This window comes from Carcharodon carcharias, chromosome 8 (assembly GCF_017639515.1).
Source record: "Carcharodon carcharias isolate sCarCar2 chromosome 8, sCarCar2.pri, whole genome shotgun sequence".
Lineage (NCBI taxonomy): Eukaryota > Metazoa > Chordata > Chondrichthyes > Lamniformes > Lamnidae > Carcharodon > Carcharodon carcharias.
Window position 1 is genome coordinate 119809412 of NC_054474.1, and position 12726 is coordinate 119822137.

At 49.1% G+C, this 12726-nt stretch overlaps 1 protein-coding gene across 2 annotated transcripts in view; it reads left to right on the top strand.

The window, feature by feature from the left end:
* Positions 1-12328, top strand: part of tprn (taperin) — a 102337-nt gene extending 90009 nt beyond the window's left edge. The window contains exons 3-4 of one of the 2 annotated variants that reach the window (XR_005943829.1): positions 4425-4639; positions 6924-7049. Coding sequence is in view for 1 of the 2 variants with exons in the window: in XM_041193881.1 (XP_041049815.1) it covers positions 6924-7051; positions 8418-8480 (191 nt within the window). In the remaining variant the exon portion in view is untranslated. Of the gene's footprint in view, positions 1-4424; positions 4640-6923; positions 7052-8417 lie in introns of those variants that run through there. The other variant, XM_041193881.1, reaches the window with a different exon arrangement.
* The last annotated feature ends 398 nt before the right edge of the window (positions 12329-12726 follow it).

The window sequence follows — 12726 nt, forward strand, 5'->3', positions numbered from 1 at the left end:
CCTCTCTCTCTCTCTGCCTCTCTCTCTCTCTCTGCCTCACTCTCTCTCTGCCTCTCTCTCTCTCTCTCTGCCTCTCTCTCTCTGCCCCCCTCTCTCTCTCTGCCTCTCTCTCTCTCTCTGCCTCTCTCTCTCTCTCTGCCTCTCTCTCTCTCTCTGCCTCTCTCTCTCACTCTGCCTCTCTCTCTCTCTCTGGCCCTCTCTCTCTCTGGCCCTCTCTCTCTCTGGCCCTCACTCTCTCTGGCCCTCTCTCTCTCTCTGCCTCACTCTCTCTCTGCCTCACTCTCTCTCTGCCTCACTCTCTCTCTGCCTCACTCTCTCTCTGCCTCACTCTCTCTCTGCCTCACTCTCTCTCTGCCTCTCTCTCTCTCTGCCTCACTCTCTCTCTGCCTCACTCTCTCTCTGCCTCACTCTCTCTCTGCCTCACTCTCTCTCTGCCTCTCTCTCTCTCTGCCTCTCTCTCTCTCTGCCTCTCTCTCTCTCTGCCTCTCTCTCTCTCTGCCTCACTCTTTCTCTGCCTCACTCTCTCTCTGCCTCTCTCTCTCTCTCTGCCTCACTCTCTCTCTGCCTCTCTCTCTCTCTCTCTGCCTCTCTCTCTCTGCCCCCCTCTCTCTCTCTGCCTCTCTCTCTCTCTCTGCCTCTCTCTCTCTCTCTGCCTCTCTCTCTCACTCTGCCTCTCTCTCTCTCTCTGGCCCTCTCTCTCTCTGGCCCTCTCTCTCTCTGGCCCTCTCTCTCTCTGGCCCTCTCTCTCTCTGGCCCTCTCTCTCTCTGGCCCTCTCTCTCTTTCTGGCCCTCTCTCTCTCTCTGGCCCTCTCTCTCTCTCTGGCCCTCTCTCTCTCTCTGGCCCTCTCTCTCTCTCTGCCTCACTCTCTCTCTGCCTCACTCTCTCTCTGCCTCACTCTCTCTCTGCCTCTCTCTCTCTGCCTCTCTCTCTCTGCCTCTCTCTCTCTGCCTCTCTCTCTCTGCCTCTCTCTCTCTGCCTCTCTCTCTCTGCCTCTCTCTCTCTGCCTCTCTCTCTCAGCCTCTCTCTCTCTCTCTCTCTGCCCCTCTCTCTCTCTCTCTCTCTCTGCCCCTCTCTCTCTCTCTCTCTCTCTGCCCCTCTCTCTCTCTCTCTCTCTCTGCCCCTCTCTCTCTCTCTGCCCCTCTCTTTCTCTGCCTCTCTCTCTCTCTCTGCCTCTCTCTCTCTCTCTCTCTGGCCCTCTCTCTCTCTGGCCCTCTCTCTCTCTGGCCCTCTCTCTCTCTGGCCCTCTCTCTCTCTGGCCCTCTCTCTCTCTGGCCCTCTCTCTCTCTGGCCCTCTCTCTCTCTGGCCCTCTCTCTCTCTGCCCCTCTCTCTCTCTGCCCCTCTCTCTCTCTGCCCCTCTCTCTCTCTGCCCCTCTCTCTCTCTCTGCCCCTCTCTCTCTCTCTGCCCCTCTCTCTCTCTCTGCCCCTCTCTCTCTCTGCCCCTCTCTCTCTCTGCCCCTCTCTCTCTCTGCCCCTCTCTCTCTCTGCCTCTCTCTCTCTGCCTCTCTCTCTCTGCCTCTCTCTGCCCCCTCTCTCTCTGCTCACTCTCTCTCTGTGCCTCTCTCTCTCTCTGCCTCTCTCTCTCTCTCTCTGCCTCTCACTCTCTCTCTGCCCCCCCCTCTCTCTCTGCCCCCCCTCTCTCTCTCTGCCCCCTCTCTCTCTGCCCCCTCTCTCTCTGCCCCCTCTCTCTCTGCCCCCTCTCTCTCTGCCCCCTCTCTCTCTGCCTCCTCTCTCTCTCTCTCTCTCTGCCCCCTCTCTCTCTGCCCCCTCTCTCTCTGCCCCCTCTCTCTCTGCCCCCTCTCTCTCTGCCCCCTCTCTCTCTGCCCCCTCTCTCTCTGCCCCCTCTCTCTCTGCCCCCTCTCTCTCTGCCCCCTCTCTCTCTGCCCCCTCTCTCTCTGCCCCCTCTCTCTCTGTCCCCTCTCTCTCTGCCCCCTCTCTCTCTGCCCCCTCTCTCTCTGCCCCCTCTCTCTCTGCCCCCTCTCTCTGCCCCCTCTCTCTCTGCCCCCTCTCTCTCTGTCCCCTCTCTCTCTGTCCCCTCTCTCTCTCTCTGTCCCCTCTCTCTCTGTCCCCTCTCTCTCTGTCCCCTCTCTCTCTGTCCCCTCTCTCTCTGTCCCCTCTCTCTCTGTCCCCTCTCTCTCTCTCTGTCCCCTCTCTCTCTCCCCCTCTCTCTCTCCCCTCTCTCTCTGCCCCCCTCTCTCTGCCCCCCTCTCTCTGCCCCCCTCTCTCTGCCCCCCTCTCTCTGCCCCCCTCTCTCTGCCCCCCTCTCTCTCTGCCCCCCTCTCTCTGCCCCCCTCTCTCTGCCCCCCTCTCTCTGCCCCCCCTCTCTCTGCCCCCCTCTCTCTGCCCCCCTCTCTCTGCCCCCTCTCTCTCTGCCCCCTCTCTCTCTGCCCCCTCTCTCTCTGCCCCCTCTCTCTCTGCCCCCTCTCTCTCTGCCCCCTCTCTCTCTGCCCCCTCTCTCTCTGCCCCCTCTCTCTGCCCCCTCTCTCTGCCCCCTCTCTCTCTGTCCCCTCTCTGTCTGTCCCCTCTCTCTCTGTCCCCCTCTCTCTCTGCCCCCTCTCTCTCTGCCCCCTCTCTCTCTGTCCCCTCTCTCTCTGTCCCCTCTCTCTCTGCCCCCTCTCTCTCTGCCCCCTCTCTCTCTGCCCCCTCTCTCTCTGCCCCCTCTCTCTCTGCCCCCTCTCTCTCTGCCCCCTCTCTCTCTGCCCCCTCTCTCTCTGCCCCCTCTCTCACTGCCCCCTCTCTCACTGCCCCCTCTCTCACTGCCCCCCTCTCTCTGCCCCCCTCTCTCTGCCCCCCTCTCTCTGCCCCCCTCTCTCTGCCCCCCTCTCTCTGCCCCCCTCTCTCTGCCCCCCTCTCTCTGCCCCCCTCTCTCTGCCCCCCTCTCTCTGCCCCCCTCTCTCTGCCCCCTCTCTCTGCCCCCTCTCTCTGCCCCCTCTCTCTGCCCCCCTCTCTCTGCCCCCCCTCTCTCTGCCCCCCCTCTCTCTGCCCCCCTCTCTCTGCCCCCCCTCTCTCTGCCCCCCTCTCTCTGCCCCCCTCTCTCTGCCCCCTCTCTCACTGCCCCCTCTCTCACTGCCCCCTCTCTCTCTGCCCCCTCTCTCTCTGCCCCCTCTCTCTCTGCCCCCTCTCTCTCTGCCCCCTCTCTCTCTGCCCCCTCTCTCTCTGCCCCCTCTCTCTCTCACTGCCCCCTCTCTCTCTCACTGCCCCCTCTCTCTCTCTCTGCCCCCTCTCTCTCTCTCTGCCCCCTCTCTCTCTCTCTGCCCCCTCTCTCTCTCTCTGCCCCCTCTCTCTCTCTCTGCCCCCTCTCTCTCTCTCTGCCCCCTCTCTCTCTCTCTCTGCCCCCCTCTCTCTCTCTCTGCCCCCCTCTCTCTCTCTCTGCCTCCCCTCTCTCTCTCTCTGCCCCCTCTCTCTCTCTGTGCCCCCTCTCTCTCGCTCTGTGCCCCCTCTCTCTCGCTCTGTGCCCCCTCTCTCTCGCTCTGTGCCCCCTCTCTCTCGCTCTGTGCCCCCTCTCTCTCGCTCTGTGCCCCCTCTCTCTCGCTCTGTGCCCCCCTTGCTCTCTGTGCCCCCTCTCTCGCGCCCTCTGCGCCCCTCTCTCGCGCCCCCTGCGCCCTCTCTCGCGCCCTCTGCGCCCCCCTCTCGCGCCCTCTGCGCCCCCCTCTCGCGCCCTCTGCGCCCCCCTCTCGCGCCCTCTGCGCCCCCCTCTCGCGCCCTCTGCGCCCCCCTCTCGCGCCCTCTGCGCCCCCCTCTGGCGCCCTCGGCCCCTCCACCCCTCTGGCGCCCTCGGCCCCTCCACCCCTCTGGCGCCCTCGGCCCCTCCACCCCTCTGGCGCCCTCGGCCCCTCCACCCCTCTGGCGCCCTCGGCCCCTCTCGCCGCTCCGCGCCCTCGGCCCCTCTCGCCGCTCCGCGCCCTCGGCCCCTCTCGCCGCTCCGCGCCCTCGGCCCCTCTCGCCGCTCCGCGCCCTCGGCCCCTCCGCCGCTCTCGCGCTCTCTGTCTGTCTCTCTCTACTGCCCTTGCACGGCCACGTTCTCCCACTCTATTTACTGGCCGGCAAATCTGAGACAAAGCCTGTCCACAATTGCTTCGCTGCTCTTGCATTTGTTTTGCCTTTTGCTCGCGGTAAGTCACAACCTGGTTTGCTAACCATGTTTCCATCCTCTGATGAGCCCTCAATTGTGGAGCACCTGTAGAGCGTTTACCCTAATGTTGGAGGATGGAAAATAAATAAAACATGGCCATTGTCCATCTCTTCAAAACCAGCACATCCTGACCGAAAGAGTTGATGGTCCCTTGGGCAAAGAATGGCTCCAGCTGATGTCACCAGTACATTCAAACTCTCCTCTCTCCACAGATGCAGTCAGACCTGCTTAGTTTTTCCAGCATTTTCTGTTTTTGTTTCAGATTTCTGACATCTGCAGTATTTTGCTTTTAGATCCACTGTGAGACTGAGTGGAGGAGCCTAGAACTGGAAAAAATAAACTCGGACAAGGATGAAACAATGTCTGAATGCTATGTGAATATATAGAGCTGGGCTCTATCAATTAGTTACAGGCTGGAGCATTCGACTATTATACAGCCCGGTGATGGAATGAAGAGAGGCTCTCTAATAGGCTACATTTTCAGACTGGTTCATGCAGCACGGTGATGGTATGGAGTGATGCTCTCATTAATAGGCTGCACTATTAAATTGATTTATAGAGCACAATGGTGATTAAAACTTCACAAGGGGTGGGGAGAAGTCAATGCAGGATTTTTTTGAGTAAAAGGAGGGGGGTTTGGCATTTTACCACAGCATAACCTTGTTCACTTTCAGTTACCTTAGTCAATCTTACAGTTTGTATTGTTTAGAACTTTAAGAACAATTAATTTACATCATAAAAATTGGGGTAAAGTGACAAATTTTATCCAATTCTCAGTGAGTGGCAAGCACTACAGAAATGTCAAAAACAAAAACAGAAATACCTTGAAAAACTCAGCAGGTCTGGCAGCATCTACGGAAATGTCGCCTCAGGCAGGCTGTTGTTCCAATTGAGTTCCAAGCTGAACTGGAGCCACAGCACTACCCAGTGGCTACTATGGGGTATTGCAACCATGATTGAAAAATTGGAGATGAATGTAAAAGAAAAACTCAAATAAGAATAGTAAAGAGCTGGTATCCAGTGGTTTTATTATTGCTTTTCTATTCCTCACCTGGATCATAACATAAAAGCAAGCCAGGCAACTATTGCTGTGGAGTTTGCAAGACAGATCGTGCATAAGTGAGAGACTGAAGTGCAGGAGGGAGACTGAATGAGGTACTTCTAGAATAGAAGAAAATTTGGGTGATTTTAGCTCAGAGTTTCTCTATGGAGTTTGGATCTAGGGTTTAGCACAGGGTGAACAGTTGGATATAGCTGGTAGGCACATAAGATAATGTTTAACTAGAATGAATCACTAGTGCTCAATTGGACTTGTCAGTCGTTGATTGGGGCTGGTTGTGTTAAACTGGGTGTGAGTTAGTGTTTGGGGCAGGTAGTGTTATTGTGGGTGTTGGGCAATGGTTAGAACCATCACCAAGACTACCTACTTCCATCTCTGTAACATTGTCTGACTCTGCCCTGTCTTAGCTCATCAGCTGTTGAAACCCTGATCCATGCCTTTGTTACCTCTAGAATTACAGTGTTCTCCAGGCCAGCCTCCCATCTTCCAACCTACATAAACTTGTACTCATCCAAAATGCTGCTCCTTATCTCTTTACTGTCACCAAGTCTTGTTCACCTACCACCCATGTGTATGTTGATCTACACTGGCTCCTAGTCTGGCAATGCCTCAATTTTAAAATCCTCATCCCTGTTTTCAAATCCCTCCATGGCCTCCCCTGGCCTTTTTCCATAGCCTCTTCCAGCCTGACAAGCCTTCAAAATCTCAGTGCTCCTCCAATACTGGCCTCTAGGCATCCCTGATTTTGATCACTCCACCACTGGTGGCTGTGCCTTCAGCTGTCTTGACCCTAATCTCTGGAATTCTCTCACCCCAACTCTCTCTAAGACTTCTTTCAAGATGCTCCTTAAAACCTACTTCTTTGGCCAAGCCTTTGGTCATCTGAATTCGTCTTCTTTTTAGACTTGATATCAAAATGTTTTCATTGATGCTTTCTTTAAACACCCTTGGGATGTTTTGTTAAAGGTGCTAAATAAAGGCAGGCTGCTATTGTTTAAAGAGTTGTTGGTCAGTGGACATAGTGGAGAATGGATTGTGTGTTGTATTTCAGATTTTTTAACATCCCTCAGATGTTTGATTATTTCAGAGATTGCAGTGTACTGATGTTAAGGAGGTAGGATACATTCAATATGGTGGTATCTATGATTGTTGGAACTTCAGGCAGTTCAGTATTGCCTTCAGCTCACTCAGTATTGGTTGGAAATCCTACAAAATTCAGATTTTCTTCAAGGAGGAAAAACAGTTGTCGTTAATGTTCAGCCAGTGTGATTTTCATCATGGTCTGCAGCAGTCTTTAGTGTAATGACAGAGGGAGACACGGATTATATAAAGACGGAATAGTAGAGCAGACCTGGAGATGCATCTGATGTGCATGCTGCTGTCAGACAGATCAGAGCCTGGCACTGATGAGCAATCCAAGGATTGCATCAATTTTCCCAACGTCAACGTCATTTCAGTCCTGTGATATTCAAAGGTTTTGAACTGCTTTGGTGTAAAGTTTCATAGGACACACGGCAGTGCGCATCTGGCCAAGGTATGCTCTGGGCTGACTCCAGATGATAATGTACAATAATGTTGCCAGTGCTCACGTTATGGTACCCAGATGAGCATTTATGATTTGGTATGATTCCAGGTGATCCATTCAGGATCTGATATGATTCTAGACTTGTCTGAAAGCTAATGATTTTTATCCTTCCCTCTCCTGTCATTCTCTCTTCCGCTTTTCATGCAGCCTTTACAAACTACACTCCTAAACATACAATGTCATTAAACACATGGCAGGAACAGAAGCTTGATGGATCAGTTTCTGGGAGGGACAGCTCTCTGCAGGATACAGAATCCACAACTGAAGATGACATGGTGAGTTTGTACAGTAATTTGACGGCTGGGCTGTGTGTACACACCAGGTTATCAGGGTGTGCTTATGGGCTCATCATGTGAATAATCCACCTGAGGTCTGAAATGTGGCAAGAGTACAACTTGCGTATATGTACTCTGTAGTGCACTGCTCTGGTGTATTTCTGGGCTGTTGAAGGCTGATCACAAAGCTGTGCCCTGGTCTGTAATGGGCCAAGTAACATAGCAAGATTTTGTCCCTGTTTGTCCCTTTCTGATGCAATGTTAGGAGCTAAATCAAATAGCAGGCCCATGAGGGTGGTGATCTCAGGATTGCTACCTGAGATACGTGTTAATTAACACAAGGAAAACAGATCAGGAAGGTAAACCCGTGGCTGAATTGGAGATTCATTTCATGGGACACTGACACTACTATTGGGACAGGAAAAAGCTGTACCACTGCATTGGGCTCTACCTGAACCCAGCTAAGTCAAAGGCCCTGAAGAATAAATAGGGCTGTCAAAACAGACTTTAAACCAATAAGTTGGGGTTGGGAGTTGGTGCATGGTGGTAGGAATAATAACAAAGGATAAAAGAGCAGAATATCAAAAGTGCTAAATGTCTGGGCATCCATAGCCCTTTGGGATAGAGAATCCCAAAGTTTCCCAACTCTGCCTGAGAAAAGTTGTCCTTATCTCAGTCCTAAATGGCTGAACCCTTATCCTGAAACTTTGACCCTTAGCACTAGATTCTCTAGTGAGGGGAAGCAGACTCTCAGCATCTTCCAGGAAAAGGGCATTTGATATTTCACACAAGAGGTTATTGAAATTGAAAGCACCAGGAATTGGTGGTAAGCTTGTGAATGGGCTGAAAATTGATTGGGATGTAGGAGACAATGAGCAGGGATAAAGGAAATAGTCTCTGATTATCAGGATGTGAATAGCGGTGTTCTTCTGTCATCTGTAGCTTTTCACCATACATGGTCATGATTTGAGTGAAGGAATAGAGAGTTATATATCCAAGTTTGCAGATTACTTTAAGTTAAGAGGCAGAGTAAGTTGTGTAGAAGGGAGCAGAATGTTACAAAGGGATATTGATAGATAAGGAGTGCAGGCTAAACTGTCGCGTTGAAGTTTAATGTGGGCAGCATGGTCATCCAAAAAAACCAAATTATATTTTCCAAATGGTGAAAAGCTAGGAACTATGGAGGAGAAAAGAGATTTGGGTGATCATTAAAGGTTGTGTGTGGTTATAAATAAATTGAAAGCAGGTTGGATCCCAGATATAACCATCAAAGTTGCCTTTACTAACCCCTCTCCTGAATCCAATATTGTACTATCATGTATTTAATCATGCCCAAGCACTCACTTCTGTTCCATTTTCCCCTCAGCTCACACCAGCGGATAGTAGCTCCCACTCTGATTACAGCAGCGAACCAGCTCTGTACTTCTGACCTGAAGGAGACGGGATTTGGGAATGGTAATTGAGCACTCCAGCATTTGGGATTTGCTTACCAGGGAGACCTGGAACGGCAAAAGCATGCTGCGTTCCCTCTGAAATGTGGCTAGCCGTCCTTTGAAAAGCCCATACTCCTCATCGCACACAGTTTGGGCCGTATCCCAGAACTGACATTTCTCTTGAGGGCAAATTGATCTTTCATTCCTCCACATCCCGTTGGATTTCTCTTTTGCCTCCGAAGAGATCAGCCTCCAGGCTAATGAGGCCCACACAGAATTTATGTGGCAGCTTTGAGGTTCAGAGACCAGTTGCCTGCACACTGAGTTTGCAATGTTTGCACTTGCTCTCACAGGGCTGTGATCTATATTTCTAAATCATTCCTGAACACTGCCATGGACACTGAAGCCTATATACAGATGATAATGACCATTCAATTTCTCACAGAAGACTTAAGTTATTGTGTGCTTTGGCCTTGGTCACCTTTGTCCTTAAGAGTATTGGGCCTGTATGAGGGCCAGACCCTGGGCCATGGTTTTTAGGATTGACTGTGTCTGAGTTGCATTCCCATTTACAATGTTGTACACTGGGTCCTGGATGTATGTATTGTACTGTTAAAAGATTGTGTGTCATTTCCACTGTGCCACAGTTTTTACTGGTGGTGGTCCTGGTTACAGGGTGTCCCCAGGACTATAACCGTTTCCATTTTCTGCATTTATTTTCTGCTTTAATATTGTAGTTTGCCCTGACACTCTAACTTGAGGGCCTCCTGGTGAGGCTGAGCTGGGCGTAGGGCAGTTTGAGTGAGCTGTGAGAATGCTAAACCCGCCCCTTCCAGAGCTCGAAGACAGTAGTTTGTCAGAGTTTCTTTGAGAAATGTATTTTGTGCCATGTATTCACTGGGCAGCTGGGACTGTGGGAGGGAGTTCCTAAATAGGGACGGGTGTGAGTGAGTCGAGTTGAGTTTTTTGTGCATGCAACGTTACACTGGAGTGAAAGCTTGATGGTGCCTTAGGCTGAGCCTATCAGATGTTAAACTTTCACCTGTTTTAAATTGCCAGTGATGGAGGACCAAGCCCTTCCTCCTGTCTTTGTGCAGCTACTTGGCCTGAGTGCACATTCTGCATATTGGACATCACAGACTTGTATTGTTAATTTCACATGCAACATTGATGTAAACTGTCACAGAGAGATGGATGTTAATAACATGGGATAGTCTTGGAATTGAAGCAAAAATATTTTTTTGCTAGAGTGTTTGATGTTAACAGCCATACACATTCACCACCTGATTAGGATCTAGACATTATTCCTGATCATCTAGCTGGGCTTTTGTTATTAGGAGAGGCACTAATTTTGCTTTCCAGATCCTACCAGGAAAGATCCCTAGTTAATCAGGATAACTGGAGCCTTAAAATTCTGCTGTAACCTTTGTGTATTTGGACAGTGTAATAAACTGTACTCTCAGAACATTCCACTTTAACCTCCAGAGTAGAGTATTGCAATCCAAGTTGTCTTGGAGGCTGCTTTTCAGCGTTCAAGCTTGAGTGTGGCAGAGTTGGGATTTGCTGGAGAAAGCGAGAAAGAATGATTAATTATTCAAACTAATCTCATCCCAAGGCACCACGTGTTGGCTGAATTGTGTACAGAATGGCATTTTGTGTTGGGACTTTACATTAGCTCTGACTGGGAGTGGCAGGGAGAGAGAGAAAAAGTAGGTTTAAGGGTGTAGAATTAGGTTTGTGGGAATGCATTGATTGCTGTATCACCATTTCCAGATTGTTTATAGGTGGAAATGTTCTTTAGCCTGTGGTGGTGATTGAATCGCATACACATAATAATGGAAACTGGTTGATCCACAGAAACTGAGAGCAGCAAAATACTCTAATTACTTGGGCAATGTGTTTTCTGTTTTAAAAGGAGGTAAAATTATGTAGGCGTTGAGAGACATTTCTATCGTTTTAGAATAAACTAAGTTCTAATCAGAAAATTGTTTGATCAGGTGAGCGAAATGGAGCATTGAATGTTTTGGGAGAAATGTCTCGACCACTAAATTGATTCCATATACACTCCAGTAAAATATAATCATAAACACAATTTGCCTTGATTGTGTCTGGCTGCAGTTTGATGGGTTTATTACCTCAGGAATGTCTCCTTTTGATCCCTTTATTCATGTTGGAACCTGCAGGCCAGACACAGCAGGTTAGCACACACCCCTTTTACTTCTGGGCCTGAGTTCTGACCAGCCTGAGGTGATTAAACACTCCTGTCTGTTGGCTGTAAATGGAAATGATCTTTGAGGGGTCTGAGCTCAGTTTCCTGTGAACATATGTCTACAATACATAAACACTTGTATTTTACCCATAGTCAGGGAATCGTCTCCCAAGAGATGAGTAAAGATGAAGGATGAGAGTAATGAAATTATCTCATTTGTGTGGGGAGGAACGGGTAAAGGCACTATTCTGAGATTGCCGTTGAGCCAGTTATTAGTTGCACATCAGCCATCAAGTTGTGCTTAAAATTATTTTGCCTTACTGACCAACATAAAGGCTGCACTTTGTTAATAGCAAAAAAAATCCCATTTAAATTGGGGTGACAATCTATAAGCATTAATTATTTCTCTTCCTGAGTTATTGCTGAAGTTTGGGATTACCTGCCTGTTTGAGTGATCCCAGCCAGACATGTGATCCAGGCAACTGGGCAATCCCTTGCCCCCACCCATCTCCACCCAACCCCCTCACCCAAGTATTGCTGTTCATCAGTAGATTTAGTGATATTGTGATAGAGGTAATGAGGAATAAACTGGAAGCATGCAGCATGTCTACCAACACTGAGAAAGGAAAACAGGTTAACCTTTTAGGTAGAATGCCTTGGTCAGAAATCAGTTCATCCAGTTTTCTATCAAACAGTTAATGTGTTGTTTCTGCTTTGTTTTAGATGCTGACCAGTCTGTTGTGTATTTCCAGCATTTCAGTTTTCTATTTATTAATAGTGTATTGTTCCTGAACCTCAGACTCACTTCCAACTGCAGGATATGTGATCGATCCCAGGCTACGGTACTGTGCAGTGGGATTCTCAGCTAAATGTACTGTTCATGGGATGGCCCTGAGTAAACACCCCTTTTTTTAGGTAGGACTGCAGTATCTGAATGACCTTAAAAATCTCTGAAGCAAATTAACTGTTTGCTGCACTTAACACTTCATACTGCAGACTCCAAATATCTTCATTGATAGAGTAACAGCATCTGTGGAAAAGAATCTTTGCAGTCCTGGCTGTGAGTAAACCTTTTATTCATGACTGAAACACTTGTGAATTGAGTCTTCCATGACTGTTGACAAAAACCACTCTGAGACATCAGATATTAATATAAAGGATAGGGGTGATTAATTCTGAGTGAGTACATACTGGCCTTGTTTTGAAAATTCCTGGCAGTGCAAGGCATTGCATTATAGTTGGAATGGATTCCAGGTGAAGGAAATATTATTTAATAAAATTGCATATGCACTATAGAATTTTGCACTTAGAAGAGATTTAACTGAATGGAAAAATCTTAAACTTGCCAGCGTTCAGTCACATGGCCAAATGTATTGCTCTTTTTGTAACCTTCGCCTTTGTTGTAAATCCTAGAAATGCATATTATTGTTTAAAAGAAAACAGAACCTCAGATAACAATGGACATACAGCATTTCATCAGCTGGAGAGTCTTATTCTGTACAGTGATACACAATGCACATTTTGACAGAATTTACTTATTTTTGGTTGTAGATGTAATGACTGTATAATTCATGATGGTTTAACATTTTCAGACATGATCACTTGATTTAAAAGAAATAAAAAGATACACTGGCAGCATTGTTTTTGTGTGAAAAGTCATCTAATAAATCACAATTTAGTATCTGAGGAGTCATGAATGCTGAACATGGTGCAATCATCAGTGAACATCCCCACTTTTGACCTTATGATGGAAGGAAGGTCATTGATGAAGCAGCTGAAGATGGTTGGGCCGAGGACACCACCCTGAGGAACTGCTGCAGTGATGTCCTGGAGCTGAGATGATTGACCTCCAACAACCACAACCATCTTCCTTTGTGCTAGGTCTGACTCCAACCAGCAGAGAGTTTTCCCCTGGATTCGCATTGACTCCAGTTTTACTAGGGCTCCATAATGCCACACATGGTCAAGGGCAGTTACTCTCACCTCACCTGTCTACCTTGTCACCACATCCTACCCTGCTGAACCCTGTAAGA